Source organism: Tyto alba, unplaced genomic scaffold, assembly GCF_018691265.1.
Source record: "Tyto alba isolate M040663 unplaced genomic scaffold, T.alba_DEE_v4.0 Super-Scaffold_39, whole genome shotgun sequence".
NCBI classification, from domain to species: domain Eukaryota; kingdom Metazoa; phylum Chordata; class Aves; order Strigiformes; family Tytonidae; genus Tyto; species Tyto alba.
Genome location: NW_024881314.1, coordinates 893,454 through 914,028, shown reverse-complemented (window position 1 = coordinate 914,028; position 20,575 = coordinate 893,454). Strand labels below are relative to the sequence as shown.

The following is a 20,575-nucleotide window of genomic DNA, read 5'->3' as shown; positions in this document are numbered from 1 at the left end:
CAGGCCTTCAGAAATTACCAACCCAAGAAAACCCCAACAGGTATAATTTACTGCCTGGTTTTAATATCACTTTGTACAACACCACTGTGTAACGGAGATGCACAGTACACCCTGACACAAACAGGGAGCTCCTATGCTACACTTACGGTTATAGACTCTACAACTCATGTGCAGCTATATACAAACGTATGTGCAAAATGACTGAGAAAATCAAAAGAAATCAAACATTGCTGTGTACATACAAGCCTTGCTGCTTTCTTTGGCACTGGTGATACCTCAAGGATTTCAATGATATACAAATGGCACTTCTGTCGTAACCACATATTTCCATTATTATCTGTCAGATACTGCAAAACCAACAGCTTGAATAGAAACTCTGGAATTCCACTTTGCACCTATCACAAGAGAAGACAAAGGCATTTCCTCTTTATTTACTCATCGTAACTTCACAGAATCACAGAACAGTTGAGGATCTCTGGAGAGCACCTTGTCCAGCCCCCATGCTTGAAGCAGGCTCAGTTGCCCAAGAACATGTCCAGTCAGGTTTTTAACATCTCCAGGGTTGGAGACTCTACAGCTTCTCTGGGCAAACCGTTCCAGAGTGCAACCACCTTGACAGTAAAGAGTCCTTTATGTTACTTACTTACACAATAATTAGAAAACACATCCTAGTGAAATAGTTTACTAAGAAACAAAAGCTTTAAAGAAACAACTTCTGCAAGGACTCACACAGAACTTCTATGACAAGGCAGGATATGTGGGAGGGATGTACTTACTGAAGAGGTGATATCAAAATGGAATATCATGGGCTTTGTCTGGTGTTTTCTCTTCAGAAAAGGCAGAAGAAATTTTAGCACTTTATCTTCATCCACTTCTGGTTCAATCAGTCTGATGGTTTTCAGAAGTTTTGTATAGTCAGGCTGCTCTTCCTGCAGTCTCTCATGCAGCCTTTTCACATACAGAGATTTCCCTGTTGTAACAAAACCCACCAAAATAAAGCCATCAATATCAAATACATCATATTAAGGACACAATAGAAAAAAGTCAAATGCCTAAGTACCCTGTCCTCTGAAATCTCTCAACCCCCCTAAAAGGCATTCCAGAAGCCAAAAGCCTAAACCTGGTTAGAGCAGCTGCAGCCTGGAATCAAAGCCATTGCTGTTGTTGGCTACTGAAGGCTGTCTTTATCCACATGGCTTGTTTTGCTTAAACTAATTGAGAAAGGCTTTATTATTTATTAAGACTTGAATCTATTCTATTATGTGGTTGTTTCTAAAGTCAAAACATGGGGGGAAAAAAATGGTTCTTGTCAAAGATAAAAGCACCCTCAAGTATCCTGTCTTGTTGTGCAGAAACTCTTTTTGCCAGTGTTTGGGCAATGCCGATGACTTGGGTTTGTTGTTTGTGCCTGGCTGTCGTCTGCATCTGCTGTTCCCCAGGTTAACACGGGAATGGAAAGACTGTTCCATGTGCACTGGCCACATCCCGTCACAGCCTTCATGCTGTGTGTAGTTCAGGAGCTGGCTGTGGGAGGTTCATTTCACAAATACTTCCCAGTTCTGGGTGGCTGGGTAAAGCTGTCTCTTCCAACCTCTTGGAAGCTCCAAACTCACCCTCAGCAGTATGAAAGGTTTGTAATGCAACGAATAAAGGTGGGTTTATGCAGCTTTCCAGATTGAAGCTAAGGCAGCAGCCATTCATGGATAACACCCAAGAGCTGCCCTGAATTTCTGAAGTTTGACAAAGGATGCAATTTGTTACCAAAACCGTTTTGGATTTACTCACTAATCCCTGGAAAATAATGTAGCACACTTTCCCTTTTGACCCTAACCTTCCTCATTGGGGTGGTACTCCATCAAAGCCCTAGAATGGCTGCTGTAAGGAAAAAGCAAGGTCTGATGCTGCTCCTGTATGCACACACTAGAAGTATTTCAGACTCAACATTTACACAAGAAACACGTGCAGCCAGACAGCCAGAGCACGCACTGCACTACCGATCTCTAAGGGGACAACAGCCAAGGAGCAGGGCGAGAACACAGCTGACACACAGTGTCTCCTTCCCAGTATTTTTTCAGTGATTTGCAGCTCAGGAACTGTGATGTCAGAGATAGCATCTTTGTGTTTAATACCATTTGATGGATGTTTCTCTCATGACTGTATCTAATCACATTTTAATCCTGTGTAAAGCTTTGGGTTCCACAATTTCCCTAAGCATTGTTTGAAGAACCACCTTCTTCTGTTTGCTTTTCAGCACGACGAGTAGTTTTACTTAATGTTCTCCAGCTTTTTGCATTAAGAGACAGCCAACAATCATTTCCTATGCAAGAACAACCAGCAGGCTTTACAACCCTTGTCCCATCTCACATATATTTTCCTGCAGGCATATTTTAACCCCGGGAGGCCGGATTCATCCAGCACTAGCTATCATCTAGTTTATGTTAATGATGGAAGTCAGTAAAAGGAGACAGGTGTCAGATTAGCAAGATGAACCATCTCTAGAGATGCCTGTCTCAGGACAAGATGGGCTGTCCTTACAGCTTTCACCTCACTCTGCTGGCTATAGTCTGAATCGTTCTTTTTGACTAGATGCTTACTACTTGGGCAGAAAACCTGGCTGGTTTTCAATACTCAGCAGACCCGACTTTGCATACGACACCTTACCCACACCAGCTCTTTTGGAGGACACAATCCCAACACACATATTGTCCTTGAACACAGAAGCAGCTGAGCTTGAAGGCTGAGTGACTCTGTAGTGGTGCTGAAGGTACCGCTGGATTTCAGCTAGTGGCCTCTGGGGTATCATGTGCACTTTGTACTGGCTGAAGACTGAAGGGATGTAACTGTGCTCCCTCTCGCAGTTGCACAGAATGATGAGGCGATAGGGCCTGTTGTAGTGCCGGAGGTGCTGGAACAGCTCCTCTGCTCTGCAGCTGACATCGTAACTCAGCTCATCAGCGTACAGCATGGTGTAAATTTTCTCTCCTCCACTGCAGGGAATAAGGCACCTCCTGAGGAAGAGCCCCACTTGCTCAGCAGTGGTCTGAGGCGTGCACAAGAGAACTTCATCAAAAGTGGGAAGGGGCTGGTTAGGGCTGTTCATGTAAATAGCCAGAGCAGATGTGAGCACCTCCGAGCGAGGGCACGTGATGAGGTTGGGCTGACCAACATAGAGAAGATCCTGTGGAAAGTCTCGTGTGACGTGTTCTTTCTCCCAGCTGGCCAGATTCTTCAGCCACCCACCAAGCGTATCAATATCCAGGCAGTTGGGAAGGAAGGAGCCCATGTTGCACATGTAGCACTCCCAGATGCATTCCAGCCGTGCAGTCAGGTCCTTCTCTCCATCCACCATCACTTGGAAGTCAGAAATCGCCTTCCTCGAGCTGGGAGGCACCTCACTCCTGGAGGCTCTAAGGACATCCTGATCGCTGCAGTTGTGTTTTAGGAACGAAAGCATCATCAGGGCACCCTGGCTGGGCGTCCCCTGCCCCAGTTCTGTGCACAAATAGACCAACTGCTCAGCAGTGTAGTAGTTCAGGTAGAAATGCTGGCATCGCTTTTCATACATGAAGCTTTTCCAACTCTCCAGGAAACCCTCCATGGTCTTGCAGAGGCTAGGGAGCACAGCTGCCATATCTCCTTGCCCTTCTAGCACTGGGATTAGTCCTAGAGAGAAGTCTAGAAGAACACACGACTCTCTTTTGGGTGAACAATACACATGGGCAAGCCAGGAGCGGAAGAGCATGTTCCCAGCTGAATAGAGGTCGATAAAGGCGTGTGCAAGTCTTTGGACATTGGAAAAGATCTGTGTGAGGATAGACAGAGAAAAAAAAAAAACTAAGCTGATTTACCAAAACAAATCCCAGTCATGAAACCACAGGGAAACTTTCAATGAAAATCAGGGCTTTAGTCCCAAGTCAGGTTTGTCAGACCTTGTACAGTAACAAAAGACGCTCTGTGGTTTTTAAAACAGCAATATCTCCAGAAGCCAGGAAGGAATCCCCAGCTTGCTACAAAAGCACAGCAACCCTCCCAGCCAGGAGCATCCCCAGTAAAGCCAGAGGATGAGGGTACCAGTCCACTGTCCAGTCTCCAGCTTAGTTCCACCTTAACAGGGAATCACAGAGGTAGGAACATTTATCTGCCTGCTACCATCCAACCCCAGCAACACAGCTGTAAACCAGTCTTAAAAGCTGATATTCAAGGCAAAATCCAAGCCCAGCCTCAGTATCAGTAACTCCCCAGGTTTGAAATCTGACCTCAGAGAACTTCTCCACCTCCAAGCCTTGCTCTCCCTTTGCTGACATGAGCATCAGTTTGTTCTGCAGTTCACGGAGCTCTGCCAGAGAGTATTTCCGTGATGCTTCATTATCCCCAGAGCTCCCCGGGAGGGTGAAGCGCAGGACATTGTCCAAAGAAACCTGCCAGAGAGTAAGTCATTAGCGCTGATGTGCACTGAAGGTTCCACTCCTGAGGCAGTGCTCTGCCCAGCAAGGGGCAGCAGCCCCCCAAAAAGGAACCGTGCAGAGCAGGAGAAAAGCTACAGCACATTTCTGCCAGTCACCAACGTGCCAGCAGTGCTGTCTGCAGGAGGGGAGGGAAAGCCAAGCAGCCTCACCTTTTGGCCATCAGCTGGTGCTCTGAGAACATATATTCCTCTGCTGTTGATGGCAGCTGCCAGTGACAGTGACGACAGCTCCACAGACCCATGGCTCTCTTTCACCGTTTTCAACCACTCTAAATGTTGAGCTGAAGCACGCTGTGGGAAGAGAAGACATGGCACTGTCCTAATCGCTCTGAGTTGGCACTCTCTTCCAGGATTACATCTGTGCTCAGGACAAACAGCTTGGGCTGGCATAAGAGTTTCAGGATGCAGAAGGAAGAAAGGAATGACTACTGGCCACAGCCTGATCTTTCTGCACAGCTGTTCTTTACCAACACCATGGGAGGCTGAACAAATAGAGCCCACAGTGCTTCAATGCCTCTCGCTATAGAAACACGCCCTGCTGCAAGAAATAAGACAGAGTTCCCAGCCATCTGCCTTCCCTCTTTTGCATCATCATTCAAACTCTTGCAAGAGTGAAGCTACACCACATCACACTTGAAAGCCTCAGCGGTATCATGGATTTCTCCAAAGCATACCAGTTAGTTGCTGCAGTGAATTTTGTGCCACAAAAACATAAGATATTTTTCTTCCAATAATAAGAGCTGCTGTGATGCTCACACACGAGTGCAATTTGCCCCGTGCAGTCAATCCTCCAGCCACTCTTGGAAGGCAGAAACGCAAGAGGATGCAGAGTGGACCTGCTCCAGCAGAACTCACCAGTTTCTTGGGAAGATTCTCATCACTGTCCAGGGCTCGCCACAGCTTCTTCAAGCAGCACATGAAGTCCACAAACCCTGACTCTTGCCTAAGCTCATAGAGCAGGGAAGAGTAGCCATGCACAGTGTCATGGAAACACGCCACACGGTCCACGTCCATGTCATTCTCCCCAGCAGAGATGGATGCCAAGTCCACAAATACCTTCAGCTCATTTATACCTTAAATGAGATAAACACATGAATGAACAACAAATGAGGCAGCTTTAATGCCATTCCACATCACCACCTTTTACAGAAAATGCAGAAAGGATGCCTTTGAACAGCACCTCCTGTGCAACTCCCCTCCACCCATCCTGCCAGCAACTTTGCTAGGCGATCCATCCGCATGAATGACATCCTTTGCCCTGGCTCTTCCCTGCATTGCCATGAACAGCAGATTCACAGCCAGGCTGGAAGCAACACAAAGGCGGTGTGTGTCTGGGCATGTAAGACCACTGAGCTGGCAGACACACAACTAATCAGACCACTGCCATCCTGTTAAACGGATGGCCCCTGTTCTCCTCAGTAACCAGTCTGAACGGAATAGCGGCAGCGTTTACAACCCTTCAGACCAGGCCCAGCTATCGGGCAGGGTAGCTACTGTGTGCTGCATGAGCATGTCTGACAGGACTGCCTCATAGCACGTTCCACACTAAAACCTGTAAGAGATGCTTGTAACTACCAAGACCAAAAGCTGTGATGGCATAAAGCAGACAGGTCAGGGATTGAGCATCCCTTCTAGCACTATGTGCCTGACTTCTGGGTGAGCAGCACGCACCTTCCAGTGCTTCTCTGACCCAGCAGACAAACTCCTTCTGCTGGGCCAGCTCCCTCAGACACCCACGACGGTTCACAGTGATCCCCTGCAGCAGTCTCTTGGCATGCATAAGATCAGGGCTGATGGAATCCAGCTTGTGTGTCTTGTACGATTCAAGCTTTTCTGTCTACAAAGCAAGCAGTGCAAACATTCAGTCTGGAAATGGGAAATACAACTTGTTCTCCAGCAGGGAAAGGAAAGCCCTCTGCAAAGCCACACCCCAAACAGAGGAATACCACTCCTCTTTTAAAAAGATTACACAAAAAGCGCTTTGTTTGGACACTTAATTTTTATCTCAAGTAAGCATTTTGGGACAGGGAATGGCTCTTGACAGACTGGGATAGACTTGCAGGAAGGTTCAGATTTACCCAAGCTTTCTAGACAACACCCTGACAAGTACAGAGCTGAAAAAGTAGATACTTACTATGTCCAACAGGTTTTCCAGGATACTGAAGTCACCAGAGAGGTTTAAACTCTCCTTGACATTGGCAATGATCTTTGCAGCATCAAAAGTTAAATGCATTTCATGGTATTGCTGGATCTGCTGGAATCGCTGATCAACCCAGTCTCTGTCTTCTCCAGGTCTAAGTTTACATATGGTATTTAGTTCAGTTTTGATATCTTCAGGATGATTTATGAATTCCTGAAAAATTGTATCAACTGCAGAAAGCGTGAGATTTCCAGATCTGAGATCATCATACAACCTTTCATAGCTCTCAAAACAAGGGGAGATTAGACTGCTGAAAACATTATCAAGGTCCAGTACAGAAACAATGCTGCCATCGTCATCCTCCTCCTCCTCTTCTTCTGAACTTCCATACTCCTCTCCTGCCTTCTGCGCTGCTTCCTCCCAGAACTTCTGGAAGATCAGGCTGTCCTTAAAAGAGTGCATTTTCTGGGCAAATTCTTTCAGCTTTGGGCTCAAGCTGTAGTAGGTCTGTAGGGGACTCTTTCCCATAATCACAACTGTATTTAGTCTTTTTGAGGAAAGATCTTCCAAGTTTTGAAATTCCACTTCACCTACATCCACTTTAAGAGAGACAGGACAGAGGTAGATCAGATGTCTAGCCTGTGCTCAGCTTACTACATCTAATTTGCCGGATTACAAAATGCTCTTCTGCATGTGGACCCCTACGAATATCATCTGATGCATAAGCACACACTTGATCCCTCAAATGCTCTAGGTTTACTTTCCCCACCCCTCCTCATCCTTGCTGTGGTTTAGAATAAAACCTGTTTACAAAACCTAGTCATTTTCAAAGAAAATTATGTTTTCTGGACTTGCCACTTTCAAATTGCTCCCCCAGAACATTACCTTTCACAGATGCCTGCACCTTCCTACACATGCTCAGGAAGGTTCCTATTGCTTTTTTCTCTTTTCTGAGAAGTGTTACTTCTTCTCGCCTCCTCCGCAGCAATTCTTTCAGTTGTCTCTGGATTAGTTCCTTGTGTTCACCCAACAGCTGCTGGTGCTCTGAAAGAAAACTTATCTGTAGTCACAAGGCAGATACTTCCCACCCCCTGCACCCATAACTCAGGTTTGGACTTGCAAACAAACACCACAGTGAAATTAAGACAACACAAACTGGAGCTGGGAGCTCCATATAAAGGACAAAGACAAGGGCAGCACTGCTAACTGCTGAAGCACCTGATCAGCATTACTAATCACTGAGTAGGTTAACAGAGTAGGCCATCCATCACTCCAATGCTGCCAACAATGCCACCTCTGAATGGTGCTCTTACTTATCTCCCAGATACAGATGAACTGTTTCTCATGCTGGAAAATCTCTTCCAGATGTTTCACAAGGATACACCCTTTCTGGATGTCATCAGTGACACTCATAAACACAGAGTCTGCTGTGGCCATGACATTCTTCGCTTCATCAGTAAGTTTTTCTAGGAGTTTTGTGTTTGTTCCTGTTCCAGAAATAAAGCATGTAAAAATCTAGATCAGCCCTGCTTCACAAAAACTAGGCAGAATCAATAACTGTTCAATATCATGATACAGAGTCTTTCCATTTCCCATTCGAATCCCCACCCAAAAGCCTGTGAACTCATCTCACACCACCCCTCATGTTTTTCTGAGCAGAAACAGCCAGGATCTCAGGAGAGCAATTCAGAAAGCTCCCCATGGAGAGACCATACCCAAAACCTGTGGAGGAAACACAAGCCATTTTCACCCATTCACATGACCAACACTTTGCATTTTTGTGTAGCAAAAACTTAGTAGAACTTCTCAGAAAAAGAAGTTATGTTCTACAAATCCACTTGATCTACAGGTTCAGCAGTCCAGTACAAATCCTGAAGCAGCTGCAGTGGATTAGCACAAGAGGAATACTACCTTCCTCTTCCTTAGCCTTTCCTCTCCCAAACCAGGTCAAATACCTTGAGCTTTGAGAGGGGGGATAGAACAAGAGCAAGACAATTTTTTATATATCTGTTTGCTGCTCTGCAAAGTGGGAATGGTGAGAACAGCTTTTCATAGACTCCTGTAACAGCCGTACCATTAAAGCTGAAGATATGTGTGATGTCAGGCCACGTAAGCACATGGTGCAAAATCTGATCAAAATCATCCTCAGACTGCCTACTCTTGATTGGCCATGACTTCACAATAATAGTCGATACAAGCTGGCTGAATTGGCCCATGTTGTAGGGAGATATCTTGTCAAGGAGATTGCTCTGAGTCTGCAGAAAACAGAGGGGAGGAATGTATCAGTGTTTTGGATTACACTGCAGCCGTCTGTCTTGGGATCAGGCACTGATGCCAGGAAGTCACACCTCCAGAGCTGAGGCATATTCCAAAAGAGCTGTATGACATGACTGACACCAGAAGCCAGGATGGCAAAAGCATTACGAGTATTTTTCATGGACCCTTTGTAAGTGGATCCTCATTTCCTGATTTCTTGTCATTATTTTTTTTTTGTTGCTTTAACTTAAACAATCCACAGCAACTCAAGCAAAAAGAGACTGAATGTGCAACTCTCCATCCAGCACAATGCACATCTCTGTACTATACAACAGGATTTCTGTGCAACAGGAAATTTGACTTTTTCTTTTCCTACCTTGAGGGGAAATACAATACCTGGCAAGCTGCAGTTACAGCCTCTGTGGCACAATTACGGAAACACCAGTCAATGGAAGAGTCAAGTTGTGTAAACTGGGAGTGCTGACAGCAGTAGACTAAGATTTGGTTAACTGGAGGCTCCTACAGGGCAAAAGGAAGATTTCTTATCAACTCGAAGTTTCCAAAGTGTTTCTTCTGAAAGCATGAAAGAGTGCTGCATTAAGACAATAAAAGGAACCAAGTAAAAAAATTTAAGTTTCCTAGTGGAGCCAAGCATCAGCCCATTTATCAGAGCCTGGCAGTGAAAGGAAACACAAATAAATGCTTGGAAAATCTTTTAGACTGTTTCCATCTAAAATGTATGATTACGTAATATGCATCTCTCCAAGCCAACTTTCACCAGGAAATATTTGCTTCTTGACTGTACCATAAAAATCAATGGCTTAAAAAATTCTGCAACTGATGTAGAAAGGAGATGAGGAGGTATACAAGTTTCATTTAGAAGGGACCTACACATTTGGGTGTGCATTTGGGAGCCTGGGCAACACAGCTGCTGCACAATGAATGAAAGAGACAAGAGCCAACTTGGCTTCTGTAAGTTCTTGGGCTCTTACCTTACACCCACTGTTTCTGAAAACTACAGGGGTGGTAGTTGCCTGGCATGTGCAATTTCCTTTAAAGCAGCGGGGTATCAGTCACTGCTAGAACCAGACCAGCGCTGCAGCCAGGCTGGCAGGCTACTGGAGTCTCTAACGCCAAGAATACAGCATGGTACATTTCTCTGGCCAACTTCTGAGCCTTCAAAATATGGTTTAGAACAGCAACGGCAATTTTTATGACCAAAGCCACAGTGTTTTCAGCGTGCCCATTCAGGTTCTAGAAGCTATTCTCTAAGCACAGCAGAAGACTGTCCATCCGCTCTGAGCTTGGCCCACCAGCATGCCGTGACTGCCTGTAGCCCACCCTACCTCCTGAATTCTTCTCTCCAGATCTGCAAGTAAAGTCTTCTTCCACCTCTCAGTGAACTGTTCGTCTGGAAAGCTGATCTTCACAAATTCATTCCAGGCCTGCAGGTAAGAAGCAAACAAACCCAAAACACTAAGTGCTGAGATTTAACATTCAAATAATGGAATTAGAAGAACTATAGTGAGGCCCCCACACTCCTCAGACAGTCTGCAGTCTCCTGCATCCTGTCAGATGTTTCCATCCAAGAAGAAAAAGAGCACTCCCAGAGCTGCAAAGGGCAGCTTTTAAGCCCCGTGTCAAGACATCCCAGCTGCTAATGGAGACATTTGGACAAACCACTTCCACCTTGATGCTGGAAGCTGTCCCAAGGAGGGCTGGCAGCAGCCAGTCCGGCTGTCAGGAGCTGCTCAGCACTCTGCTGCCAGAGGGCCTGAGCACAGCCAGCAGGACATACAGGGTGAGCAAGACAATAGCTCCAGCTAAACACCAACAAGGGGCGGCTCCTCATCCCAGCAATACCTCTTGGAACAGCCAAGATAAAGGAGAAATAAGGTGAGCTGAGCAGCACCAATTATAGCCCTTTGCTTTTCAGCCCAACGGTGTGTAAAACAATGCAGCTTCTCAGCCTGTAGGCTGTACTGCCTGTCCCCACCTCATTCCTTACCCAGCCACAGCAGCTACAGTTCCCAGCAAAGAGCCATTAGACTCAAAACTGTAGGGTTAAGCTATGGTAAAACACCTTTTTATTCATATTATTAGAAGGTGACAAACCCGAAGTTCCCAAAAAAAAGAGAATGTCACATGGTCCAAATGTTCTTCCAATAACTTCTTGTTTAAAGCATTTCTGAACCAGGTTCGAGTGTCTCTCAGAGCTTCAGTGAATACTTCTACCACTGCGACTTCCTGCACAGCATCTCCTGGAGCCTGCTGCACACACAGGAAAAATTAAAAAAATAAGAACAGTTCAAGCAGCAGAGCAACGTACAACTGATTTAAATAAATATTTCTAAAACAGAAGACCTAAACGCATCCAAAGCACAAGCATGCCCAGCAACAGAAACCCACCACTACTTGAATAAAGGATAAAGGGAGGCTGGGAAAATGCAATGCTTATAAACAGTTTGTGCTTAAGAACACTTATTCCAGGAAGTAAAGACAACATATGTTTAAGGGGGAAAAAAAACAAACCAAACCAAGCAAACAAAAAAAACACATAAACCAAAACTCGTGACAGCCAACCTAGGCATTTGACCTTATTTTCAATAAGAAGAATCAAAATCATTAAATGATTTCACACCTTTCTCAAAGTATCACAATCTTGATTAATTTACAGTATTAGGTTTTCCAAATTGAGAATGGATATGATCTAAAACCAGTCTGTGGTACCATTTTTGTAATACTTCTAGATGTCCTGCTCATATCAACCCATGAATGGTTCCTTGGTACTCACTACTACGGGCTGACGTTTGGCAACCTTTGAAATCATCATGGCAGAAGTGGCGGGAATCACAAACCAACATCCCCCCTTGAGGCACTTGCAGACTCTCTTGTGTAGCTTGAGGCAACAGGTCAAGTAGGACTGCCAAGAGCAAGCTTCCACAGCTCTGAAGGACAGGAAGAAAGACGAAGAATTTATTTTCTACTCAGAGGGGAAAAAAAAAAAAAAAAAAAAGAAAAAAACCCACCAAATTTAATACAGTGTATCAACTAACCATCCCTTCCCTCAGATGGATTTTTAAAAATGTTGCTATCTGACAGAGTAATAGAATATAGAATACAGGATTCTTTCATTTGTATAGATTTCAATGCACATGTCCAAGCAATAAGCATTACCCCACCCCACAAGCATGGTGTAAATAAAAAGGATGATGCTCTTGCAAAAGTGCACTTCAGTTACCTGGCCTGCTTCTCGTCCAAGATACACAGCAGTGTCTTTACAAGTCTCTCTACTACCTAAAAATTAAAAGATAAATATTAAACTGTAGAAGGAATTCTACGGGCTGCTTTCTCATTAGTTGAGGGGATGCTGTAAAAGAGGGAATTCAGTCTTCTTCCATGCCTTCTCTAACACTTCTATAAACACACTATAAAATTGCAAAAATTATTTACTGGATGTCACGGTCAGCATTCAGGTGACTATTATTTGTACAAACAAATCCCACACTTCTTACAATCTAGGTGTTTAAAATTTATTATTATTAGTCATAATGTCCAGCTCCTGCTGTCCTCACACAAATACGAATGTTTTCACATCAGGCAGGAAAATCTCTCAAACCAGCAGCACCTTGCCCACACTCCCAAGAGCTGTGTGAAAAATAGTTTCAGGCAGTCATCGGAGGATCTCGTGATTAAAATGTTTGCCATCAGTGACTAACAGCAAATCCAGATGAGCAAACTCTTTTCTCATCAATGCCAACAATGCTTTTTGCTATAGATACACCCTCTCATCTCCTCTTAGGAGTCTCCTACTTCAGAAAACTATTTTCGCTTTTAACTAAATTTAAAGCTCTTTGTGCTCTGACCTGCTACCAACCACATTCCCTTTAATGACAGTCAGTTCTGCTAAAAGGCATACTACAACCCAGTTTCAGCCTTTATCCCTTAGCTGAGTAAAGCTGCCAGAAGACAAACCTTTAACTTGTTCCATGAAAGGTCAGTGTTCTCTAATCTGTAAGAAACACCTTGAAGAGTAACTAACAAATCAATGGAAAAGTCTTCTATAAATTCAGGCAGGCTCTCCAGGGGCAGCACACAGATCCAGGACCTGGCCAGAGTCTTATCAAATTCCATCAAGTATTTCTTTTCTTTCATTAGTTGAAGTAAGGTCCCCCTGGAGGGAAGACAAAACAAAATCTTCAAGTTTTCACAGTACAAAAGGCTAAAAGCTTGTTTGGCCCATGGAGGACTCTTATTCTCACTCCTGTGCTTTTTTCATTTACAGCTGAAGATCAGTAGAAGACCCCAAAACCCAGTGATTGCAGAAGCAGTGTCAAACTACTGAGCAGAAGCACTCAAGGAAAATAAACTCCAAGTCTTTCTCAGATTCTGCACAAGACATCATGAGCTGCTTTAATTAATGCCAGGCATCACCAACCACGCAAGCTGCTCCACGGCTTGCAGAATAAAGGGTTGTTTGGGCCTGAAAGGTAATACACTGCACAGCTTTGCTATACACCATAACCTCTGAGCAACCACTGTCTGTGTTCATAGATCCCAAATATCCATCAACATGCCACATTTCTTATTTTTTACGAACAAGGGAGAAAAAATAAAAAAGAGAGAAAGTAAGGTGATCACCAAACTACAGTTGCCAAGGCATCGGAAGTAACGAGTAATTCTGGAAAACTCACGTATCTTGCTTCTTCCTTGTTTCAGCAAATGGAAGCCCTTCCAGCCCTGCCCAGGTATCTTCTTCCATCGGCAAGCGGTCATGATGCAAAGGAGCAGCAAAGAAATGCAGAAGAGGAAGAATCCACACCCACTGGTCTACTTTGTCATCAATACATCTCTGGCACAAGTTTATCAGGTGAACCTTCAAACTGAAAAAAAAAAATATCAAAACAAACACACACAGTAAAAGAATAGCTTTTTATAGGAGTCAAGAATGTCCCTGGAGGAGGGGAAGGCTACATCTCAATCTCGCTGTGTACCTTCAAATAACTTCTGGTAACTATTTTAGCTCAACCTTATCTTCATTGAAGCGTATATAAAGTGATAGTCTAAGACTCAAAGCTGTAATCTTATTTGAATCTCTCTGCACAAGCCCCACTAACACAGCACTAAGAAGTGCCAATACTTCATTTAGTTTCCACGTGAACCCCCCGCAGCTCAGTCAGAGACCAGGTGACACAGATGAAGATCTAAGGACAATTCTCGGCCTCCTTTCTTGGGCTGAAGTACTACAAAGGCCTCCAAAAGGAAATTTATTAGCTGCAGCTGTGCAAGTGAAGAACTGGAAATTCGAATGCCAGATAAGCAGTTATCTAACAGTCTAATAAACAGGCACTCCAAGGAAAATTCAACAAAAAAACATGTGTAATGATGCACATCAGAGAAGACAATAATAATCTAAATATGGCATTTAAATGAGTAAACACATGATGATCCCAGTCAGTGGAGTTTGTAAGTATGAATAGCAAACAGGTAAGAAGCTAGAAACTGCTTGACATAAAAGGATAATAAATAAGATTTTTATACATAAAGAAAAAACAGTAGTTTTAACTCAATCGACTACTCTGGCAACAGTGACAAGTTGCAATAAGGGAAATCCTGTTTGGACAAAAAGAAAATATTCTTTACATCAAGAAAAGTATGTGACTAAGAGGGCCCCAAAGAGGTCGTGCAATCTTCACCCCTGGATTTTTTCAGAACTCGACTGCAACCTTGCCTGGACCTTAGCCCTGCTTTGAGCAGGAGGTTGGAACAATAACCTCCAAAGATCCCTTCAAATCCTATTTTTTTTCTGGTTCTCTGACACTAGAGAGCTGAATTCCCTCATTGTTTTATCACAGGATGCTATGCTTGCAGCAAAAGTAGCCCAGTTACCTTGTAAGTGCTCCAGTAACACACATACCTAGTAACTGCTTCAAAAGCCTTTTTGATCTGACAAATCTCATCCAGTATGGCTTGTCGTGAGACCTCATCCAAGCACAAGAGGCTACACAGGCCAGCCAAATCACTTGTAGATGCTGGAAGCCCAAGTCCTTCAGTTACTGTGAGGATGGTGAGCCCCAGAGCCAGTTTACTTTTTATTACTGTGTCCTCCTGTGATGCCTTCGCACCTCCTGCTGCGAGGAAAGGAAGAACTATTTTCCTCATATATTTCAGCAGCAAATCATTCACCTAGGATAAGGAAGGGAAGAAACAGACCAACCGCAGCGTTAGTTTCCCAACAAGTCTTCTTCTTCTGCTGGTTACAGTGAGAACACTCGATAGTCCTGTACACCCCACGGCACCATGGTGGTACCGAGAACTGAGCACACGCGGTACCGACCACCACCAGAACATCAGGCGTGGTACCCCTGTACCTGCGATGGTTGGGTGCCCCTCTCCATGCTACCAGCTCCCCCCGACTACTGCTGCACCTTCCCAGGCCCAGCAGCACTGGGGAACATCGAGAGACCAGAGCAGACCTCGGGAAGGGAACCGGTGAGCTGAGCAGTTGTACACCCAACGCTGCCTTACGTCACCATCGCACGCCTCAAGCGGACTCCAGCTCCCAGAGGACTCAGGCTTGGTTGGGAGTCACCGAAGGGAGAGGTATTTCTATCTTTACCCACAGGCCCCCAAAAGCTACTCTGAAACCACGCCCAGGGGGTCCATAGTAATATTTTGGCAATACCAAAATCACCCTTCTGAAAACTGGCAGGGACATGGAACACCCGCGGGCTCTGCTGAGCTGGGCGGGTATCCCATCTCGTGGTCTCTCCTGCATCACCAGGAGGAGGGAGGCTGGGGAGAGTTAGAAATGAGCAGCACTGACACTGGTCCGAAGCCCCCAAAAAGATAACGTGACATTTCTGCCATATTTCATAATTATGCCAGGTAAGAAATTTGGGACTCCAGAAGCCCTGTCTGCATCACTGCTTAGAACTGGACCTGGAAGAGATCATCGCAAAAAAAAGGCAGGTTTGGAGTCAAACACAAGTGCAGATAAGTTGGTGACAGAGCGACTGGCAGCAAAACTAAAGGGCCAGGCTTAGAAATTAATATCCAGACACAAAAGCTACTCAAGTAAGAAGTCACCACATCACAAGCTCTGCTGCGGACCAGTACAGGATATTCAGAACTGCACCTAACTGCACAGGTGTGACTGAAGTTCCCAAGGCAGATGGTGGCAGTCACCCCAAAAGGATCCCCCACTGATTCTCTCACGCCTGAACTTTCTGATTGGAAAAGCAAAACTAACCCAACAAGGTCAACAGCAAAATTAAAGTTCTGTGTTTAGTAAAAAAATGTTTATTTTCTAAGATCTGTTAAAACAAACCAGATTACCTGCCGTGTGCCAAAGTTTAACTCCGTCCATTGCATTTCCTTGCCATCATATACCCATTGGTCTGCTGTAACGACATAAAACTGCCTCAGCTGGAAGAGGAAGTTTCTCAGGTTGTTGGGACTCCAGGTTCCAAGAATGCTGAAGATATTTTCTAACATAATATTTGCAGCTACTGTCTTCCCTTCCACCACGTCTTTGTTTTTATCACGAGAAAGCATCTTCAAAAAGCTTTTTAGAGCAGACTCTGCACACACAATATCATCATACTGGTGCCATTCTAGAATAAACAAGACAGATGAGAATACAGGAAAACAGCAATTTGAGAAACAAACACACATTTGTGTATGACTTTACTCTTTCAGCTGTCCGCAGAAATACCTCCACTGGCCCACTAAGTTCCCACCTTCAGACAGTGCTGTCTAATAATGCTAGTCCATAAGAAATTAGAGATCATCCCACCAAAAAAACATGGGTCACCCCAGTATGCACATCCAGTCAGGAAAGCTCACCTCCATCATTGAGCAAGTTGCTTCTTATCAATAAGCAGCGATTCACATAATTATTTGAACACTTGTAAATAAATTCATATGCCCCTTCACCACAGGTAACCCAATATTTGTAAGGAATGAATTTATCAGTGTTTTCTTTTGCAAGAATTACAGTGCCTTCAATGAGGTATCCATGTTCTCCTAGATGCCTAGGAAACACAAAACACAGCAAAGGAAGGCAAAGGACATGTCAGCTGATCTATATACTTCCTTTTCCATGCATCACTCCATTTTTAACAGGAATGGTGATTACTCTTTCATGATGAAAGTTTTACAATAGTTATCTCCACTATGAAAACCCTTTGTAGCAATACCCACCTATGAACATACAGCTACAGTCTTACATATTAAATGAAGTACCACATTGCATCCTGTTCTGCAGAGCCCAAACAGTCCAGTGCCTCTGTGACTCATACAGGTACTTACTTGGTGCAGGTCAGCTCACAGATGTTGTCCTTCCAGTCTGCATAGGGATAAATGCCTTCAGCCCGGATGAAAACTTTATGGGTGTTAGGGTTTAGTTTGAAGTCTTTGGATAATATTGCATGGAAGTATACTGTAACACCATCACTTCGGCACATAAAACTACAAGAAAGAATTAGAAGGAAAATAGAAAGAATTTTTTTTTTTTTTTTAATTGCACAAATCATTATAAACAAAAAATAAGATTTGAGCCACTAGCTTCCTGGATGCAAGACCAATAAGCTCTGTCAGCAGTTCACTCAAACTGATTCTACATAGCAGGCCCAGGGTAACGCCTAGTGCAAAAAAGAAAGACAGGTTCCTAAAGGCAGCATGAAATGCTCTGGCCATGTGCATCTGGGTCACTGCTCTGGTAAGCCAACAGATACACCTCACCCAATAGAGTCACCTGAAATGGTTAGGATTTATCCCACTTCCAGCTCACATACATTAAGCAAAACAAGTTATATTAATCAAAACGGGTCTTCACACCATTGATCTAAAGAATTACATGTGTGAAGCACACGTTGCTCGCGTAAGTAAGAAATGAAGGCAATTTTTTTATTCATCGGATAGTCAAAAATGCTCAAGTACCAAGTGTACCACATACCCAGTACATGACCTGTGCTGCAACTCCCAGTTAAACACAGTCTCTCTTTTGCATGAGCAGTAGTTTACCTTGGTTTTAAGGTAATTCTATTTCCATGTATTCAAGATACACGCAGACTGAATTTTAGTAGTTCAATCGCCTGACTCAGTCTGCAGTCCTCCTCACAGCAAATCCAGCGAGAAACGCTGGGGAACAGCAGGGCTGTTCTCACCTTTCTTTACCCTTATCCACAGGTTTCTGGTTCTTTTGTTGCTTTTTTTCCTTGTGACCATTTGTTGCAGCTGAAGCATCATCCTTTCTAACAACCTCAGGTCCTTTGGTCTGAATTCCCTTCCCAGTTACTTCATGCATTTTCTCGCTTGGGGTCTTCTTTTTCTGCTTTGTGTCTTCATTCTGCAATAGGAAAACAGACAATGCCCGGTTAAACAGGAGACCCTGGAAGTGCAACATCCGCAGAAAAATCCAGCATCTCTTCAGACGGGTGGGATGCCCAGAAATCACGGCACACCAGCTAGCTTCAAACTTCCAGAAATACTAATCCCTCACTGGGGGAAGCTATTGGCTGTGGGAAAGAGTGCATGATTGCAAGTGGAATCCACCCAAACACACTAGCAAGACATCAGGTCAATAAGCCCCAAGTCCCCAGAGGATGGGGCGTAAAGAAAAGGAAAGACAACCAACAGCAACTTACAGCTGTACAGGCCTCCCCGGGAGTGGAGCACAGACACCTACACAGCACAAAGTTCTCCTCATCAGAGGAGATCCGACAGAGCTCGCTGGACAAGGGACAAGGTCACAGCTCCCGGGGGGAACTCAGCAACCACGCCGTGAGGGAGCTGCACCACAACCAACACCCAGGAGAGCAGTATTTGAAAAAGGAACGCATCATAGTGCTCCCTGCTTTCTCCCCGGATCCCCAGCCTCCCGCTCCCCAGCTTCACCCACAGCACAAAGGAGGCATCGAGGGAAACTCTGCCCAACTCAACCGTGCTCACTCGCACGCTTACCCTGGAAGTCAAACAGCTCGCTTTCTGCCTGGGGTCTTGTTTATCCTTCCCAGCCTGCGAGCTCCTGACCACAGCTGGAGTCTTGGTGTCCCGACTTTGATGTTCAGCACAAGGAGCTGCAGGCTTACTTTTAGGTGCGCCCGTAGCAGGGGACAACCCAGAGGAAACGCTCGCTCTCTCCCCTGCTGAGCCCAGTTTCTTACTGCTACCCAGGGACCGGGAATCTGCTCTGGTTTCTGGAAGCTGCCCAGCGTCAGGGGCACGACTGCCCCCTTCCACGCTGCTCCGGACCGTTTCTCTGCACTCAGTGGTACCTCCACCCCCCACCTTCTCCTTCGGGGCTGCAGAGCTCGCAGCCGGGGCAGCCACACTATCCGTGCTGCTCTGCTTTGGTGCGGTCGCCCCATCCACGCCGCTGCCACCGCCTCTGGCAGCTGCTTCCACACTTCCAGCTCCCTTCCCCGAGCGACCCAACGCCTTGTCGCTGTCCTGGGCGCCTTCGCTGCCACCAGCAAGCACATCAGCGCGCGCTTCGGCTACTTCACCGCCCGGGGTTCGGATGTCTTGGGGAGTAACACTTGTAGCAGCCAATTCTGTCGTTTGAGCTGGTGCTGTGCTTAGAGGAGGCAGAGAGTCCTGCTCCCCGGAGGCGGAAGGACCCGTCTTTCTTTTATTCCTCTTCTTTTTCTATTAAACCAAAAAAGAAGGATCAACACAATGCCTGTTTATTCATTGTCAGAGAGAAATTCTTTGCCACCCGCCTCTGTCGCAGCTGGTAGCAACCCCTTCCTGCCACACGGGCTTAATGGAGAACGATCGGGAAGGGAAGGGACAAGACCAGCTACCGTCTTCTCCAGCAGGTGAAACACAAGTGACTCCTGAGAATTCCGTAGCTTTAATATTCAAGACTTTCTCAGCAGGGACACGGCAGCGCCGAGCACGATGCTCACGCACAAGATCAGGCCGATTACTAAGCTGAATCCCGCTCCCCTTCCCTCCATGCAGCAAAGGCGCTCTTAGGGGGAGCTGCACCGCTCAGCACAGCAGCGGGCCGCACACGCGACACTTCACGTCAGCAAACACATCTACAGTTTGCCTGGGAACACAGGCAGCAGCATCCAGGGGAGGGCCACAGGGATTCCTGGCGGTGCAGCCCTGCCTCATTGCTGTACGAAAGAGAGAGCGACCACCTACCAGCTGCTCAGCACACCCAAGGAGCCTTACCCTCTTCCGGGACTTCTCAGAAGAATCAGCAGCCATGCACTGAGGTGCGGTCTCTGAGAAATCCCTCGGAGCTGTTACACCCTCCAGCAGTGATGCTGCCTCTTCTTCCTCCCTTCTTTCGGTAGAGGAAGGAGACGCACCTGCAGTGCACTCAGGTGGGGTCTCTGAGGTATTGATTCTAGAAAGCTCAGGTCCTTTGGTCTGAATTCCCTTCTCAGTTACTTCAAGCATTTTCTCGCTTGGCGTCTCCTTTTTCTGCTTTGTGTCTTCATTCTGCAATAGGAAAACAGACAATGCCCGGTTAAACAGGAGACCCTGGAAGTGCAACATCCACAGAAAAATCCAGCATCTCTTCAGACGGGTGGGATGCCCAGAAATCACGGCACACCAGCTAGCTTCAAACTTCCAGAAATACTAATCCCTCACTGGGGGAAGCTATCGGCTGTGGGAAAGAGCGCATGATTGCAAGTGGAATCCACCCAAACACACTAGCAAGACATCAGGTCAATAAGCCCCAAGTCCCC

The 20,575-nt window shown here is 45.5% G+C and overlaps 1 protein-coding gene across 3 annotated transcripts in view; it reads right to left on the bottom strand.

Moving 5' to 3' along the window:
• RNF213 (ring finger protein 213) overlaps positions 1-20,262 on the bottom strand; it is a 49,697-nt gene extending 29,435 nt beyond the window's left edge. For 2 of the 3 annotated variants that reach the window (XM_042802321.1, XM_042802323.1), the window contains exons 1-25: positions 20,052-20,262; positions 18,828-19,514; positions 18,032-18,213; positions 17,175-17,333; positions 16,710-16,897; positions 16,200-16,477; positions 14,779-15,047; positions 13,556-13,744; positions 12,837-13,035; positions 12,103-12,158; positions 11,656-11,809; positions 10,977-11,132; positions 10,208-10,306; positions 9,258-9,380; positions 8,680-8,860; positions 7,919-8,092; positions 7,491-7,649; positions 6,600-7,204; positions 6,137-6,302; positions 5,321-5,538; positions 4,616-4,756; positions 4,257-4,418; positions 2,662-3,802; positions 777-970; positions 243-395 (exon numbers count right to left, since the gene is read on the bottom strand). In XM_042802321.1, the coding sequence (XP_042658255.1) occupies positions 243-395; positions 777-970; positions 2,662-3,802; positions 4,257-4,418; positions 4,616-4,756; positions 5,321-5,538; positions 6,137-6,302; positions 6,600-7,204; positions 7,491-7,649; positions 7,919-8,092; positions 8,680-8,860; positions 9,258-9,380; positions 10,208-10,306; positions 10,977-11,132; positions 11,656-11,809; positions 12,103-12,158; positions 12,837-13,035; positions 13,556-13,744; positions 14,779-15,047; positions 16,200-16,477; positions 16,710-16,897; positions 17,175-17,333; positions 18,032-18,213; positions 18,828-19,514; positions 20,052-20,087 (6,069 nt within the window). In that variant the 5' untranslated portion in view covers positions 20,088-20,262. The remainder of the gene's footprint in view (positions 1-242; positions 396-776; positions 971-2,661; positions 3,803-4,256; positions 4,419-4,615; positions 4,757-5,320; positions 5,539-6,136; positions 6,303-6,599; positions 7,205-7,490; positions 7,650-7,918; positions 8,093-8,679; positions 8,861-9,257; positions 9,381-10,207; positions 10,307-10,976; positions 11,133-11,655; positions 11,810-12,102; positions 12,159-12,836; positions 13,036-13,555; positions 13,745-14,778; positions 15,048-16,199; positions 16,478-16,709; positions 16,898-17,174; positions 17,334-18,031; positions 18,214-18,827; positions 19,515-20,051) is intronic. The other variant, XM_042802322.1, reaches the window with a different exon arrangement.
• Between the last annotated feature and the right edge of the window lie 313 nt (positions 20,263-20,575).